This window comes from Oculina patagonica, chromosome 4 (genome assembly GCF_052425735.1).
Source record: "Oculina patagonica isolate OP01 chromosome 4, crgOcupat, whole genome shotgun sequence".
In the NCBI taxonomy this organism is placed as follows: Eukaryota; Metazoa; Cnidaria; class Anthozoa; order Scleractinia; family Oculinidae; genus Oculina; species Oculina patagonica.
In genome coordinates, this window is record NC_135761.1 from 17,838,564 (window position 1) to 17,857,230 (window position 18,667).

General features: G+C 41.2%; 2 protein-coding genes across 3 annotated transcripts; one reads left to right on the top strand and one right to left on the bottom strand.

Moving 5' to 3' along the window:
• Positions 1-2,691: 2,691 nt before the first annotated feature.
• Positions 2,692-6,947, top strand: LOC144651786 (beta-1,3-galactosyltransferase 5-like). The gene is made up of 2 exons (XM_078511775.1): positions 2,692-2,917; positions 5,248-6,947. Exon 2 carries the CDS (start codon positions 5,325-5,327, stop codon positions 6,345-6,347), a length of 1,023 nt encoding a protein of 340 aa, XP_078367901.1. The 5' UTR covers positions 2,692-2,917; positions 5,248-5,324; the 3' UTR covers positions 6,348-6,947.
• Positions 6,948-7,733: 786 nt separating this feature from the next.
• On the bottom strand, positions 7,734-16,934 carry LOC144649819 (uncharacterized). 2 transcript variants are annotated; one of them, XM_078509414.1, is made up of 7 exons: positions 16,881-16,934; positions 16,705-16,773; positions 16,189-16,269; positions 15,365-15,431; positions 11,304-14,924; positions 10,553-10,948; positions 7,734-9,240 (listed from the first exon to the last, which is right to left on the bottom strand). In XM_078509414.1, the coding sequence occupies exons 4-7, from the start codon at positions 15,422-15,424 to the stop codon at positions 8,773-8,775; spliced, it is 4,545 nt and encodes a 1,514-aa protein (XP_078365540.1). In that variant the 5' UTR covers positions 15,425-15,431; positions 16,189-16,269; positions 16,705-16,773; positions 16,881-16,934; the 3' UTR covers positions 7,734-8,772. The 2 variants fall into 2 exon arrangements, with proteins under 2 accessions (XP_078365540.1, XP_078365541.1); XM_078509415.1 differs by lacking the exon at positions 16,881-16,934 and having other exon boundaries at positions 16,705-16,841.
• Between the last annotated feature and the right edge of the window lie 1,733 nt (positions 16,935-18,667).

An 18,667-nucleotide genomic window follows, 5' to 3' on the forward strand; every position in this document is an offset into this window, starting at 1 on the left:
ATGCGGAAGCTCTGCGCGAGGGAGAACTTTTGCATAGAGCGTATTGAAAGACAATTTATACCTGGCATAAAAGGCGAGGATATACCTCGCAGAATCTCTGAAACGTCTCACCGACGCTGTCTCAAAAGGGCGAACCAAGCAAAGAGCGAGCAAAAAGCTCGACACAAAAAAAGGAATTGCACACGGAGCCATAAAAGCAAGCACTGTTCAAGGCTTCAACCGCCCCCTGTTGAAGAACTGATTTTTACAAGAGACGATGTCTGGGGAGTTAAGAACGACACATCGAGATTTACACAAGCTCAAGTAAGAGTGCCTAGTGATAGTACCAAACGTAATCCTAATGGCCAACGCAACAACCACGATAACTGGACTTATTACTCTCCTATATCTCTCTTGAATGACGCCAAACAATCTGCACTACAAGAAGAGAGTGGTAATGCTCAGGTGTATAAGAATAAATCCGTTAAACGATGCAGTCTACTGATGGTTACAGAAAGACAAACGACACCGGCTAACCAACCAAACAAGTTTAACTAGCAATTTATTTTACTGAATAACCTTCATCTTCTCTTGATTTCATTCATTTTATCTCTGGTACATGTTCATGTACATCACGCGAAGCATTCTGACTTATTAAATTGAAATATTTTGTCTAGCGGAAGAATTTTTATTAGTTATAGAGCAGCAGTACCCCTAGTTTGAGCCACACCCTCTTTCTTCCGGATCCGCAGAGGCCTCTTTCGTGTTTTGTACGGGCTGGGAAATGGGGAGAGGTGAAATGTAAGCCCGCGGAGCCTGGATGTTGTTCGCCTTCAATTCCCCCAAGGAAGGAGCCTTTGTAGAGGAGAGAGAGCCACACCCATACAGCATCAGAGCGAGATACTCGCCCTAGGGCGGTTCCTTTGAAGATTTTCTACATTCTCGTCCCAATAGCCCTTTCGTTTCTCTTAGCCGGCTGGGCCTTCGCACAAGAAAACGAAGGGCTCTGGGGACACATGATTTCCAGTCCTAGATTCTAGGACTTGCAGTCATGATGTTTCAAAAGAATGTATGAGAGAGTCGTTACGTTTTTGACTTCCGTTTAGGAGTTCTTTGTTCCAAACACCCAATCAATAAAAATCGAATTAATTCAAAAATCCTATATATCCCCAGAGCTGCCCTTCGTTTTTCTCGTGCCAAGGCCGAGCCCGCTAAGAGAAACGAAAGGGCTATGGGGACGAGAATGGCCTATTTTCTAGTACTTTTTCTTACATGAAAGAAAAGTGATCATTAGGTAGGTTCGCTCACGTGGTCAGTTCAAAGTCTTCGTGGCGCAGGCAACCGGGCCCTGTATCCACGCGCTGGTGGCCCGACACATCACGTTGACAAAAGAGTTGAAAGACACCAAAAACAAAGATGTTAAATAAATGACCAATCGACAGCCATCGGGTGTTATGTTCATATAGCCAAGCACTTTACTATCTACAGCCATCGGGTGTTATGTTCATATAGCCAAGCACTTTACTATCTAGGCTATGTGCACACGTATACGTTTAGCGGTAAATGTATACATTTATATGTCTGGATTTATCAAAACCAGGTCATAGAAAAGTGACCTAAGTCTTTTTGCTCATGTGCTTTAATGCCCGTTTACACAGGCGATGTTTGTCCCGCAACTTAATGCAATTTTTGTCGCGCCGAAGTTGAATCAAGTTTCGAACAGGTTCTAAACTCCTTCGATATCGCGGCGATTTTATCGCCGCTAGCTAGTTTATACGCGTGCAAACTCGCGGCGATTTCATGGCGATTTTATCGCTGCGACATCGCAGGAGACCAAGGCACTTCAAGCAACTTCGGCGCGACAAAAATTGCATTGATTTGCGCGACAAAATTAGCCTGTGTAAACGGGCCTTTAGAGTTCGATAGGACTTAATAGATGGCCAAGAAAGTAAAAACAACGCTGAAAGGTAGACAAGAGAGAGGAGGAAAGAAAAAAGACTGACATTCCTTTAAGTTCTTATATCGTCTTCTTTGGAGATTTTACAGCGATTTGCGCTAAATCCAGATTTTGATAAATCCAGTCATTTACACATGTATACAAGTGTTTTAAAAACTATACACTATTCACCTAAAAGGCCCTAAAACATTATTCCTCCTTGGGCCTTCATCCATTTTTTCGACGAAAGTTGTATCATATTGCCAACAATCTCCATGTAGCGTGAAAAAATGCACTGATATTTGTACCGCGGACATTTATTGCAGGCGTATTTCATTTCTTTACATGCAACCCCAAATCAGACCTTGATGGCTAAAAATATTGGCGTTCTGCCCTTAACAGCTTAAAAGAAAATTAATAATAATATGCATTTATAGCGCGCAAAACACCCCTAAAGCATGACGACAATCCCCGTCCTTTTATACGGGAGTCCTCGCTCCAGAGGAAATAGCTTCAGGCGAAGACGACAAGAAATCTCAGAAAATGGGCACATTATACTTCGCTTCGATATGATGTTATCTCTGGAGCGCTTTGAACTAGCTAAATGAATATAGATAATTGTTTTTATGGTGTGATATTGTCAGATAAAATACAATATAGCACCGAATAAAACAATTTATCAATACTTAGCCTGCCTTTTGTCACGCTGGTTATTGTTTAAACAGGCGTCGCTGATTGGCCATACAGTACCTGCAAGGGGTGTCACTTCTCACGCCACGCGTGACGCTTTGTGAAATGTTACTGTATTATACACGGCAAACTTTGAGTCCGTGTGGTTAGTTTGACGATTCCGTGCCCTTTGTATTTTTCCCGTGGACCGTCGATAAATCTGTCTTGTATATACACTATGGGACCAAGACTCGTATGATCGACTTTTTGGTTGTTCTAAGGAAATACTTGTAAGGAAAGTTTAATACAACACAAACGGGAAGACTTCATATGGTGAGTATAAAGTGTTTTCCAGCGGTATATTTTGCTTTTTTAGCCGCTTATAAGCTTACAGTGAAGTTAGAAACTTACTCAATATTGCCATTGAGTTTTTCTATAGCTTTAAATAATGTTGTAGTTTCGTTTAAAATACTTGGTAATCGACTGTTTATCACGAGGTCTAGCCCGAATTTAAATTATCGCTGTGTTAAATCTGATCATAGTTGATGCGGATGGCCAAACGTTGCTAATTATCGCACTTTTGACATCGAACAACTTATTTACTAGCCTTGCTTGTTCGACGATCGAGCGCTCTATCGAACAAAATCGAAACAAAAACGAACCTAAATATGCGCTCGCTTGCGTTCGAATTCGACTTGCGAAATCGCAACCAAACACACCCAAACTTCGATCGAATCTTCATTAATATCGTGAGTTCGATTACAGAATAATTCGCCTAGAATTCACACCAATGTTAGGATCAGTTGAACGCTGGGAGTAAGCTAACGCTGTCAATATTGTTCCTGGTGTACACATTCAACGCGGCGAAAAATTTTACGCATGAACGCTCGGCGTTGAAATTATATTCGATCGAAAACAAACTGTATTCATTTCCTACGATTACATTATTCGATAAATGAACGATTCTTCGAACTTTAAGTTAAGCTATTGTAAGTTAAGTTGCCTATTCAACATTGCATGTAAATTTTAAGAACATATGATAAATAACAGATTGATGAAACGTTCTTCGCTGGTACTAAATGAGTGAGTGTTTATAATGAATGCGAAAAAGACTGCGTGACGGAATACGTTACGTTACTTATGGATTGGACTGGACTGGACTGGACTTGAGTAGTAAAACGCGGAAGATTGTTAAAATACGGGCTAGTAAATCACGGACTAGTGAAACACAGACTGGACAATCGCGGACTGTCTAAGTGCGAAATGGTAGAACATGAAGTTAATATTTTTCTGTATTGAAACAAGCAAGAATTCTAAATTTTCAAGAATTCAGATATACTTTTACGATTCTTTGCAGTGTTGACGATCCCGATTTGCCGTTCTGTCACTAAAATGACGTTTGATCCATACGGACTCGCCTTTCACTTTTCTAATACAGTGGAATCTCCATTTCTCGAACCTCTCGATACAGTAAAAACCCGCGTGTAAGAACCAAGGGATTTAAGAACCTTCTGGCAGAAATTTGCTTTTTTAATACCCCAAAATATAAGAACCTGTTTAGCCAAACAAATTTCAACAGGTTCTTATATGTGGGGTTAAGCTATTTAATTTATATATATATATTTTTTAACAAAAACCAAACACCATCATTGATCAATTAATGTTGTTGGACTTTTGGCAACATGGGTACATTAATAATTATTTATAATGAAGAACAGACCAGATTTTATACTATTTTCCGATAATCAACAACAATGTCTACTCTGTAGAAATTAAGAACCTAATTAAGAACCTACCTTGTCTAAACTGTCAATAAGTAGCCTAAAATACAAGAACCTGTTTTGCCAAACTCTAAAAAAATAGGTTGTTACACACGGGTTTTTACTGTAACTCGAACCAAAAGTCGTTTCCACTGGATTTTTAACCTGCGATCAGGCGTTCTCTATTTTTTCTCCCTCCGCGGCGGGAGTGATAAGAAGCGAGGGAGGGGAGGGGAGGGAGGGCATGATTTCAGATTAAAGGGACACTGTCACGTGGATTTTTCTGCTTTTCAGTAAAAAGTACTAAAATTGGCAAAGTACTCTCGCTCGTACACGAAATGCACCTACTGTAGAACATCAAGATAAGATGCATAAAGTAAATTGTTGTCCAAGGAAGTGGGAAGCCGTTGTAAGTTTTTAGCTGTTTTGCCAGGCCACCAGGCAGAACTTGAAAAAGTCAGCCTAACTTTTTCAAGTTGAGATTTAAAGTTTCTAATGGTATCACAATAATTTCACATGTTTATAGCTCTAGTACACTGGCATAGTAATTTTTACCAAAACTGGCCCACTATTTATAGGTCTCCATACGTCTTTATATTCTTGAATTGAAGTTGAACAGTGTCCCTTTAAGTCGAACAGTATATCCCCCGCCCTCGATTTCTTGAACTCCCGATTTGTCGAACCAATTTTCGTTTTGGAAGCTCGAGAAATCAAGATTCCACTGTAACGACATCACAAACAAACATTGCTCCTCTGAGCTCTGCCTTTACTCCGTCTTTCTTCTCTCTATTCGAATTTTAAAAGATTTGGTGGACTTGGCTCAAAATGGAAAACGTTTGTTTCTGTTTTGAAGGTTTTCTCCTCTTTCTTCATTTAAGCCAATGTATTTTGCTTTATTACTAGCTGAAGCTTGAACTCGGCAGGAAGGCTTTGTAACTTGGCAAATGAGAAGTGTGACTCCCTAGAACTAGACTCACAATATGCATCGCAAGTTAAAATACGGTCTAGTACTATTACAATGGAAAGCGATGTCTTTGTCGAGAAGGGAACTTCATCTTATTGGAATAATAGCATCTGCTGTGATAACCACACTAGTCACTGGTATTTTCGTGAAGTCTTCTCACTCCACTGCGCCCCCTACTTTTCCCAGCCGTTTTATTCCTCGTCACGACTGTAAATCTTGGAAAACGACTCCCCAGCACAAAACTACTTTGATAACCAAGACTGCTTGTGTACGAGACTACTTTCTTCTGATCCTGGTCTCGTCTGCTCCAGAACATCTTGAAAGGAGAGATTTAATTCGTCAGACTTGGGGTGCTTGGGGTGCCAATATTAACCCTCAATGGAAGACATACTTTCTCATCAGTCAAACAAGAAATCAAACATTTTCCGATTCAGTAAAAACAGAAAATAACATCTATGGCGACATAATTCGCGCAAGCTATTATGAACATTATTGGAACCAGAGTTTGAAAATACAGATGGCCTTCGAATGGGCAGCCAGATATTGTAAATTTTCGTACCTTTTAAAAACAGACGATGATGTGCTGGTTAACACCAAAGATTTGATTAAATTTTTACAAAGAGAAACAACACCCAAACAAGGACTTTTTATGGGCAAACTTCACCACAATCCTATAGTACGTCGAGCTGGGAAATGGAACGTCAGTTACGAAGAATACAATCATACACACTATCCAGATTTTTGCAGTGGAGCTGGCTTTGTTATGACATATGATGTTATCGAGTGTCTGGTTCCTTTATTTGATGTCGTTAAGCCGTACAGAATGGACGATGTTTATATTGGAATGCTTGCCAACAGATCGGGTGTGATAGCTGTGGACCATACCGGGTTTTATATGCCAATAGATGGTTACGATGATTGTGACTTTGTGCCAAACACTCTTGTGCAGCATCGAGCTACTGGACAGTGTTTACATAAGCTGTTACGTATGCACTCCAATGGTCTTTTTTATTATAGAAATATAGGGTCTTACTTTTGATTGTATTATTTTTGTTAAGGATGATTCCTAGAGGTTAATTAAGGATTCGAGATTCTGATTTGCCGAGAAACTCGGCCTATGACGCTATCTCACCTCACTTCGAGGCGCGTTGCTAAGCTAAGTCGGGCAAGTTAACATGGTGGCTGGTTTTATTAATGATTTCCAAGTTCTTTGGACAAAAGGAAATGGTTTCCGAGACGTGAAAAAAAATAATAATACAAGAAACAGTTTTGTAGATCGCTTGCCATAGCAAAGGTCGGCCGTAAATTTACTTTTTCAGAGCTGAGCAACTCATTTCGACGATAACTGCAATTGCTCAGGAAGTCGCTGAAAATGCCTCCTTCTTGCATTTTACTGTCACGTTGCATGCATATGTGTAAATTGATTTCAAGATGATTTACATGTTCTGATGGATTTATGGCTATTAACCATTGTACAAGAAAATGGCATGGAAATTGTGTAATATCAATATACTGCGCTTTTGTATGGATAAAATGTATTGTTGGTCTGGTACCGGAAAATACGAATGGTATACAAATATAGTGTACAAATCAAATAAACAAAAATACGAATAGATTTTTGAGGAAATAAAGGATTTAAAACTAACTTTTTTGTTATTGTTTTGTTTAAACTAAATCAGTCCTTGTCACTAAATGTGATATTTACACGAGCGTAATAATAGCATGCCATCAGACAATTTTTACGAGCAATGTCGGCATTCATAACACGCCATCCAGTTTACGAGGATAACTTATCCTAGAATGCTCGCAGATAGTAGCTTTCGACTAAAAAGCGCGATGGATTACACTTTTACCATGAACTGTTAAACTGCAGTTGAAAGTTTGCCAGTTGAGACCAGTTTGTACATTTTGATTGACGTCGCTATATTGAAGCCCCCATATTGGATTTCTAGATTGTAAGCGGTCATTTCGACATTCATTGTTTTTCAACGAGAGCCGTTCTCGTCCCAGAGTTGCTTGTCTCTCCAAGCTGGCGAAGCGTGTGCACTAGAAACAGGTGGCTCTTGGGACACGTGTTTTTACTGGCTAGATTTAAACAAAAGGAATTTCAAATCTAGCGAATCAAATCAGCCGTTTTTAACCCTTGTATAACAAAGGGATTTTAAAACGGTTCATTTGATTGGCTATCCCTTTTGATAAAATCTAGCCAATCGAATCACATTTCCCCAGAGCCACTTGTTTCTCTTGTTGCGCAGGCTTCGCCGGCTAAAGAGGGACAAGTAGCTCTGGGCACGCGAGTGAAGAAGAGCAAGACAATTTTCAACCAGTTATTACATAAGTTGAATCTTTCAATGAGGATTCAAGAAAGAGTAATATTTCATCAACAGCAAAAACAAAATAAATCCCAGCAACATTTCACACCAAGTCACTTTTCTTGGAAACCTTTTATTCTAGGAAATGCTCTTAAAAACACCCTAGACGTATAAACGCCCCTATGTAACAACGAACTACAAGCCTTAACTAGTACACAATACTCTGAGTGTGACACTATGGAAAATCCATTAATTTTGTTTTGGACAGAAACTGTTTTTCACAATTACCGCAAGGGCGACACGTCTTCATTATTTACAATACTAATGATTGAGCTTACTAGCTAGGTCTTTAATATAAAATAATCACATTATTATACAGATAGAATTTATTTTACGTATTTTCCCTCAAAGGAAAACGGTGGACATACACGACCCGTAAAGAAATTTGCGTGCATTTAAAGGATTTCGACCATTCGAAATGCATTTTTATTACCTTCAAATAAAATCTCAAATATTTTATGCTTCTTTTGTGAGATTTTAAATCTACGACTATACTTCTCTATTTTCCGAGAGATTCACTGAAGTAGTTTTCTTCAATTTGTCCTAGCTACAGTTGACTTCTAAACGGCTGAATAAGATAAAAGATATGGAAGAGTTAACGTCTTTTAATACCGTTCTGTTATCAAACGGCTCTACTTTAGAACGCCCTTCTGTGTAAAGGCAGAAAATTAAATCTTCTTTCTTTTCTTCCATGAAAATGTCGTCATTGTTGGGGAATATGTGACCATGTCGCCCCACTTTTCCAAATTTTCTATATAAAGCCGTTGAGATTTATCCTTCCTTAACCATTTTTAAAACTAGTTAAGAAAACAATCCAAACCCGAGCCATTTCATTGAAAGTATTCTTAGTTGTGGAAATGTGGATAAATTCAACGGCTTTTTGGGATCAGAAAAATAGGAAAAGACATTACGTAGATTACATCATATTCGACGAAAGTCGGTGTAACCTTCCAGTTTTGATCAATTCCCCTAACCCTTAATAATGTTACTCGTATGGAATGATTTTGTACCCGTTTACCGAGTAGCAAGACCAAGATAACAATTAACTATGTACAGAATATTCAACAACTATCCGTTAGAAGCTAAGTCCTACTACTCTTGCAACTCTTTTACAACTTTTGCGTGGTATGGATGTTTCCACAGATCGTTCAACAGTTTCTCTCTGGATTTTTCTCTTCGCTTTCTAAGCACGTCCTCAAGTCGAGTTCCTCTCTTTCTTCGTTTTCCCGCATCGAGTAAAACATCAGTGGTGTGTACCTCGTCAGGAATACACTCATAGCACAGCTTTAAATACTTAAAAGTGTTCTTGCACGTGGGATCGTCGAAGAACGTGTTCGAAGCCACGATTTCGCACGCTTGATTATGTCTACACTGGCTTTCAACTTTCTTAAAAGTGTTGTCTGGATCGGTTTCGCAAACTTTGCCCGCGTCCAGACCAACTGGGGCCTTGGGACAGAACTCGTTTTCCTCTCGTCCCCAGAACGCGCGGTTCACTTTGATCGTCTCGTACTGCTTACACTGGAGCCAAGTCTTCTCTCCTTCGCAAATGTAAGAACAGTTCTAAGGAGAAAGATAAGGGAATATTGCTAATAAGTCGCTGTAAACAATGCTGAGGGAATTCCTCTAAGAGAACGCTGCAATCAGTGCATTACCCCTGTTTTCTAGTTTCCTGACAATGCGTATATTTATTGTTTTGCACATGAAAGCTTGTCCGGTTGTTTCACTGACACCGACTGCTACTACATGCATACTTCTGTTGTTACAATGCTCCTGATCATCCGGTTTGGACATAAGAGACAACTTAAACAAACGGTTCTTTCTGATTGTTGGATGAAAAGGGCTTAGAACTGAGAACGTATGGAAGGCGCTCTTTGAAAAAAACGTTTCTCGTTCAAAATCCGTCTTAATCGTCCTCAATCGTACCCATCCTTGTTTATTTTCGGTTTGTTATTTTTTCTTTGGAGATTTTTTACCTACAATCTTTGACAAAAGTAGTTGACACATTGACTTCGCTCTGCGGTTTTTATGACAAATTTAACACTAGTTTTTAAATGTCATGACTGTCTGCTAAAATACCCCCCTCCCCCCCATCCAATGTTGTAAAATGGTAGCAAAGGACTCCTAGAAACAAACTACAACATTGATTGGGGGAGGGGGGTTGGAAAGGTAGGGCAAAAGGATGGAATTGGTCCATATAACAATAAAAAAGGGCGTAAATTAACAATGGGTCAACACTTTTGTCAATGATTGTAGCCATATGAGTGTTATTTTAAGGTTTCCTTCTAACTGATAGCAATTTTAGACATCAGAGAAATTAATTAAATATCGTTCAGTAGTTCCTTCAAGTTTAACGTTCTTCATTTGTAATTTGTCTCAGTCTTCGCCACTCTTAACCATCCTTGTTTCATTTTAATTTCTGATAAAACACCAAATACTCCTTAAAGGGACTATGTCACGGATTTTGACAGATTTTCAAACAACTAAAATTTATATTTGTGTCGTCGGAAACTTAGAAATAATGGTCCATTTTTATTAACAATTGCTATTTTAGAGCACTAAAACTGTTTAAAAGCGCGTTTGGCTGCAGATGGCTAGGATGGAAATGGATTGCAACTTGAAAACGTTAGCCAACGTTTTCAAATTGTTTCCGCGCGCCTTCAAAAAAAAATCGATGTTCATAGCGAAGTTTGTTTTCTATTCCCAAATAAAGGTTATATCTTCAGTAAAATGTTCAAAGATAATGTTTTTCATGGGTAAAGTTGCCTGACACTTATTTCAGAACAGTTTAGACCAAAAATCTGTGAAATCCCCGTGACATAGTCCCTTTAATACAGTAGATGTATAAAAAGTACGAACAAGAATCCGTTCTTACCGGCATTACAGCTTCAGGACCAGTAGGTCCCATATCACCCAAAGCACCTGGAAGTCCGGGGGCCCCGGGCTCTCCGGCTAATCCCATGAGTCCTGGTGGCCCCTGTTCTCCTCTGTAACCAGGCATACCGGGAAGCCCAGGGGGACCGATCGGGCCGGATTCACCATCAGCCCCAGGGGCTCCTACTTCGCCAATTCCACCAGGGGGACCCATAGGGCCCGACATACCCTGCATGCCGGGGGCTCCCGGGGGACCCACACCGCCTTGTTTACCCGGGCGACCGGCAAGTCCACCGTAGAATAACGTGAGATTTTGTTCTAGGATTTGACTGATCATAAAGCGGTCCAACAGCTGTTGATCTACTGTATCTCCTGGCTTGGGAAGATCGTATTCAACCTGGAAAAGAGGACGATTTATTTATCTCTGCCAAACTCATGCTAAATCATTTATTTTTTCTCTGCTATTCAGGATAAAAAAATTTTTGTCAACAAAAGTCGGTCAGGTTAGTGTGGGAATTAAATACGTTGAGCGATTAAAAGAGTGTAGTACGTTGCTTATCTTTTTTAACACATTTCTATTAGAAAAAGGCTAAGTTAAATTCCTAAATTTGAAGCTACAAAATATTGAAAAACAAACAGCACAACGTGAAAGTACAGTTCATTACAGGTCATTTGAATGGTCATATTGTATAATTTCATTCACAGCCGCAACAAAAGGATATTTAAAAAAAATAACTCAGATAAAATCTCACCTCTTCCTTGTCTTCCAAGAGAGCAATCTCATCGTCTCCACTGATCGGTATTTGATGTCTATTCTTCCCTTGCTTGACATGTTTCACCGTTGATCCTTCATCGCTTGGAGCTACGCTGCTACTCGACTCACTGTCGGCCTCCTTCACAGCAGGGCTAAACGTGCTGCCAAACAGGTTCACGATAGCATCAGAAGGATTAGTTGCCGGAGTCAGCTCGAGAGTACCGCTACCAGCTGAGCCAGATAAGAAGTCCGACGCGGAGCCGTAATCGATCCCAGCACCAGATCCTAAACCGTAACTACCGCCTGATCCGACACCCAAGTTAATAGGTATCCTTCCCATGTTTGCTGGAACAATATCGGCTTGGAGTCCCGAGTTTAAGTTGAAGCTTATGGGTTTCACCTTACTGGTGTGAGAACGCACGATTGTCTCTTCCAAGCCTTCGTCACCGGAAGCTTGGGCACCAGACCCCTCCCCGGCTCCGGACTCGATCACGTTGACTACTTCAGAACCGGAAGCGGACGTTTCAACGTCTTCCGTGTTCAATAAATCTTCCTGCGGGAAATCTGCTATATTTGGGATAAATCCGGAGGCAGAGGTGTCGAAGATTGCAGACCCAGAGGAAGAGAAAGACTCCTCGATACCAACGCTTCCTGGAAGTGCACTCGCACCAGAATCTGACTGGCCAGAGGAAGAAAATCCAGAAGCAGATGCGGCCAAAGTAGTGGACGAAATCCCTGTCCCGACTTTCTTTGGCGTTGGTAGATTAGTGTGCTTGACTATTTTCAAAGGTTTGGAAGCCGAACCAGAGCTAGATCCACTATCTTGTTCCGCACTTGCTGATGCGGAGGCTGTTGGGGCAAAGTCTTTCTTCGACACACTTTCAAAGTCGTTTGAATCTGAAGAAAATTTACCACTGCCGCTGCTGCTACTTCCTGATAATTCAGACACCATGTCGAGGTTTGCCGATCCAGATGCAGAGACACCTTCATCTAGGAAGGATCCTAATCCGGATTGGAAGGTGAACCCAGAAGCATCCTCTCCTCCGGATCCAGCCAGGGATTGAATGTCAGCGCTGTCTCCGTTGCCAAATCCACCTGGTAACTGCTCCTCGGCAACTCCAGATCCTTGAGAAGGCTGCAGGGATTTCAGAAGTCCAAATTCCCCGCTACTCTCTTCTACCTTTTCACTTGCAGCTTTCGTCTGAGCAATAATAGTCGAATTGGCCGACTGAGAGATATCATTTTGATTAGCAAAAGCCGTGAGTGGTTGCGAAACCTTCATTGTTACTATAGAATCCTTAACTGCACTCTCGTCTTTTTCGACTTGTCCTGACCCTGAGCCAGAACTATCAGCAAACTGGAATGCATTCATCAAGTTAGCTTCTTCTTGTAACCCAGAACCAACTTCAGATCCAGAACCAGACTGATCCGCCATCCCGGAGCCTGCTTTGTTTTCTGGAGAAGCCATGGTCATAAGATTAGGACCCACAGCTCCAACACTACCCGGAAGAGTCTCGTCCTCTGACGAAGATGCTAAAGACTGTAGGTCGTCACCGATTCCAGAGCCGCTAAGCTGTTCATCGTTTTCTGACCCAGAACTTTCAGAGTCGTGTGCAAAGGATACAACAGCCACATTAGAATGGGTCTTCGTACGTTCTCCCAAGGCTATGCCTGATGCGGGGCTGACTATCTTTACGGCTTCTTCTCCGGACCCCGAATTGGAAGAGTCTTGTGCCTCATCCATAATAATCGGTCCTCCTATACTTCCTGGGAGACTTTCTTCTTGCTTTTCTGACTCCCCAGATCCCGACGATGCACTTGGCAATACTTGCTGCAACAAAGATTCCTCTGTGTTAAATTGACTGCCCGAGTTTATTGGCTTAGTCTCTCCTGAACCAGAAGCATCATTATTTGCATCTGCTCGGGCGTCTGATTCAAGTTGACCAATGTCAGTTATACCGCCAACACTTCCCGGAAGTTCAGCTTCCCCTGACTCTGGCGATAAAGTGGATGGCTTTTGCTGTGTTCGGTCTTGCACTGGTTTTACAATTGAGTCCTGACCTTTAGTAACCTCGGGTAGACCAGAGCCTGACGTAGCCACTTTCTTCGCGCTGCTTGGCACAGCTTCACCAGATCCAGACGAAAAGGCAAACCCAGGTGCAGTTTGTGGTTGTGCAGGCGTTTTCTCGAGTTTTGCAATGTCATTTACTGCACCAATACTACCTGGCAAGGCATCTTCGGGTTCGTCATCTTCCCCAGAACTCTCTGAAGAACCATCATCACTATCGGATTGGCCTACTCCTGAAAGGAAGCTTACTCCAGATCCACTAGCCACATCAACAATAGTGTCCCTTTTTTCTGGTTCCTCAGCGCTTGACTCCCCTGAATAATCGTCATCATCATCGTCATCATCATCCTCGTCGTCTTCGCCCGAGGCCGAACCTGAACCATCAGCTGAAACATCATCATCATCGTCTTCTTCTGAGTCATCCTCCTTGGATGTTTGTCTCGTCTCTGATCTCCGGTGGCCCTCCACGTTCCGGCTCTCATCTGAGCCAGAGGAGGTTATTTCGTCTTCCTGGTCACCGCTTGCACTGGAATCCGATTGCTCGCCACTAACGTCTCCACTCTCTTCATCACTGTCATCATCATCGCTGTCATCTTGGTCGTTACCTACGCTACCTGGGAGTTTTGTTTTCTTTGGTGTCTGCGGTTCCGTTTTCTGCTGCTCCTTTGCTTTATTAAGACCAGCAATAAAAGCAAGCTCATCTGCATTCAATCCGCTTCCGTTGGCTTCTCCTGACCCAGATGCCGCCTGCTCTTGATTAGCATCGGTAGATGGTGCAGGATGAGCTCCTTCTGCTAATCCACTGGATTCAGGTGTAGGATCACTGTTAGGAGCTGGTACAGCAGCCGACTCCTTGCCTGCATTGTTAGCTTGATTTGAGGCGGTCTTGTTTGCGAATGACACCTGTTGGGAAGAGTAAGCTTCCTCAGGCTCTGCGGCGTTGAAGGATGCGGTACCAGCAACAGCTGCAGAAGTTGGCTTATTCTCGGCGTTATGTGAAATGGCGACCGGAGGCGGTTGTGGTTCAGAAGTAAAATTTTCTGACGCATCGGCAGCTACGGCAGGCTGAGCCACCGAACTCCCTTCTTCTTCGCTATCTGACGTTGGTGCAACAGCAGAGTTTGTTGGTTTCAAAACAACTGGTTCATCTTGCTCAACAGGTTTCGGGTTCTCCTGTTCCACAACCCCGGATCCTTCCCCTGAACCAGAAGCGTCCTCTCCGGTTATTTCGCTTTTCTTTGTTTTGGACGACGCAGCATGTCCGCTATCCCATTCACCCTCTCCTGAGGGAGGCGTCACTCCACTATCAGAAAACGCTCTCTGGCTGAAGATGGAGTTATTTTCTTGAGGTGCTGGGAGGTCTGGAAGATCTGGAAGCGACGAAACGCCGCCAGGTTCCACTCGTCGCCTGAATCTTTCAATTCCCTCTCCCTTGGGTCTTATAGCAACCACTTCCTCGCTAGGGACCGGTGCAAGGCTCTCTAGAACTTCCATTAGATTGATGTCCGAATCCTTTTGAAGCTGAACATTGTCAGGGACATCACTTAAAAGCTGTAAAGAGTGATCAAACAAAACAGCATTAAAAGTTTTTCAAAAGGATTTTCATACAATTTAATTTCTTTACATGTTTTCTTACACCCCTTATTAGTCTGTACTTTTTGTCTTTTTGGAACAATGCTCAATGATGTTGTCTTTACTAAAGAAGTGACCGGTTCCACAACATTCGTTCGCTAGATCGAGAGGTTCTATACGCTACTTCGTTATACAGGTCTCACTGTACTTTGTCACGCAGCTCCTCTCCCGGAGCACACAAGTCACGTGAGCCGCAGGAGTCACGCAAACCTATGGCTGCATAAGTGGCTTAAAAACGGTAACAAACCATTCCAATATTACAAAGAGAATGAGTGAAATCTATTGTTGCCTTGTAAAATCAACATATATTCTGAAACAGACCGAGAAAAACAGCAATCTTAAGTTAGATGTTTCCTTACCTTACACTCGGCAAATGCGACGATTAAAATCGTGGTCAAAGCTGTTAGTACTTGCGTCATATTTTGACTGCAAACAAAATTAGGAGGTCAGTTAAACAAAATAAAAGAAAATACCAAAAATTCCTATAGAGCAGTTTTCAAATTAAAGCAAAACCAAAGTAATAATCACTCTAACCAATCACAAAGTCATTCCATCACAACTCGAAGAATATACAAGTAGCCGACACCAAGCGCAGGAAAACGTCCGAGAGAGAGAAAATAGTGGCACGTTCGATTAGTTATTTTTAACCAATCACTAAGCGTAGAATGCAAAACCAAAAAACAACCGCTATATTTTAATATAACGTTTTTTTTAAAAATAAGGAGTTGTATAAAAATTGCTTCTAAGAGCGTCATTAATATTTGTTTTATCATGCCTTGTATTTGTTTCAATTATTGCCCCGTTATAGCAATTTTAGCAATAACATTCCTACGTTTTATGTAATGAATCGAGGTTAAAAACAGATTTAAAACAAAATGGATGTAATTAGATAGAAAGCAGACGTTTCGAGCGTTAGCATATGGTCACAATGGCTCGATTCGCTCTGATGTAGGGCTAACGCTCGAAACGACGGCTTAATTTATAATTACCGTATCTTAATTTAACTTTCAGCTTCAAGTTGAAAATAAACTCACCCTTTATTTTATTCAATTAAAAGTGATTTGTCCTGCATAAAACAAGGAGTACGCTGTTTACTTAAAAATAACATCATTTTGTCGCCCAAATCTTTCCAGCAAAAGAATATTCTGTTACACGTTATAATGTCTACAGATCTATTTCCTACCTGTTAAATATGGGTAAAAGGGATCTCCGGCACCCTTTGCCGTTTGCTTATTGCTCGGCTCTTGCCAGTTTTGGTAGTGTCCTGCGGCAAATAAAAAGAGCAAATTGTTAGCCTATCTGAGACACTAGAAGATATGCTAGGTTAAATCGCTCAGGAAAATACGCACAAAAAGAGGTCATATGCAAGCTCTTATTATCATTTAATCTTACTATACTAATCTAGTCGCCGATAATGACCGCCACTGATTTTCACATACAAAGCAATAAATTTAAGAAGAATTGACTAGAGTGTTATTCGTATGCATTAATAACTCAGCTGGACGAAAATAACCTTTCGATCAGACAAGCGAAGCAAATGAGCTTAGGCAAGCGCCATTTTGTCTCAACTACAGAAACTAAGTGAGGCGTTATATAAAGGGCGAAAAACTACAGTAAAAATAATGTTCAAGAGGGCTAACCAAGAAATTTAAACCAAGTATTAACATCAAAACGGTAGCACAAACAAATTCGTCCTTACCTCGTAATATGAAGTCACAGGTAATCTGCTCGGGTGGCCAGCAAATCGAGCAGACAAACTAACCGTCAGCTACAAGGAAACATAAAAACAGCCGTGTCAAATACCACTTACTCGAAACACCAAATTTACGTGAAATTTGAAATAAAATCACGTTGAAAAAATCAATCGAAAGTTACCTTGGACGGAGAGAATTTTCTAATTTTTCAAAATTATGACAGGGCGCCGGTGCGTGCAAATGCTGTTTTCATAAAGTCATCGTCCCGCTTACGTAATTATGTCATCTCCCTGGTATGCGAGGCGATTTGGAACGCATGCGCTAATTCGTCGTTTACCTAAGCGTTTTTGTGGAAATGTTGCTAAAAATGGGTAATTTCGCTTGAGAAATTTTGCTTTTCGTTAACAATTTCCGGAATAAAAGATTTTGTTACTAAGGATTGTGTTTCTTATGAAAACAATTGCTCGGTCATTTCTCGTTCGCGGGTTAACCGCCGACACCTGTTTGTTTGTGATCAGGTCATCAATCTGTTCCACAAACACAGGTCACTCTGTCATTTTGTATCTGACGTCGGAGACGGAGCACGAGCTTCTGTTAGTTTTCTGGGCGTTTTGAGCTCAAGATAAAATCATTTATAGCGGATAGATCGCGACGATAATTCCAATAAGGCGATAATTTGTTTGCTATATGTTCTACAGGATTAGACGCCGGGTTTGGTTTGAATCGGTCCACGAACGATTTGCTCATAATGTTGAGACAGTTCGCGACCAGTAACGTTTCGCAGATACAACACAAGGGAAATTTAAAACTTGCTAACCGAGAGAAAAAGATTAGAAGATCAACCCAGTCCATTTCCTATGAGATTCAAAGTTCTTGCACGAGATTAGTTTAAAATTGTAACTAAAAACTCGATCAACGCAAATTAAATTTTACAGTTTTTCAGTTTTTAACAAACACTCGGGTGTTTGTGGTTAAGATGTCAACTTCAGTGTTGTGTTTACCTATAGGTCATGCTCTGACTCACTGGCAAAATAACCATGAACAGTACCATCGACATAAGAACATGACCAGGTTTTTCGATAAATTTGCTAACAAACGTGGCTATGGGTATTCTCAAGCGAGACACTGCAACATCGAACCTTTTTAAGTGAGTAAAATGGAGAACTGATTGAATCATTATAAAGAAACTGGGTAATTTCAATTCCCTATATTATTACGTTTCTTAGTGATTCCGAATATGCCTTTTCAGAATCTCTCAGTCTCTCCGCCGGAACAAGAATTTCAGTCACCAAATCAAACTTACATGTCTCGAGCTCAGTCTGCAAAGAAAATTGGCAGTTAATGGCAAAATATCCTCGTTAGACTGAATTACATGGAGGCGAGAGGTAGCGTATCATATCAACACCAATAACTGGTGCTCATATCAGAAAATCAATTGGCGTGTAGAAAAATCGTTAATAATGCAATACCTCCGTTATAACCTGATCGACAGTGCAATAAACAACAAGAGGGTAAATAAGCTATACCTTTAGTCTGTCTTACCTCGCCGTTTTCTGGTTCTTTTAGCATGCGTCTTCCGCTAGAATGGAGTTACATACTCTGGTGTTTGTCCTGGTTGGCTAATATGGCGTTCGGTTTACCTTTTGAAAGCAATCTCACCAAATGGGTTAGGCTGGCGAACGCCACTGCACTGGGATGCGAAGGTAACATGTTGTCGCTCTCTTGCGCGGGAGAGGAGGAAGGACTGAAAATAAATTCGGCATTCTGGGGAAGGGACGATCTTAAAACATGTCTACCTGACAAGCCCTCGAACCAACTAAAGTTTTGTCCTCCAACGGATCAGTTACGCTTAGCCGTTACGGAAAAGTTACGTTCAGTTTGCGAGAAGCGGCCATTTTGTAGCATTCCCGTGTCCGAAGCGTTCTTCGAGAAATCACTGTGTCCTGCGGTGCCAAAGTTTCTGAAAGT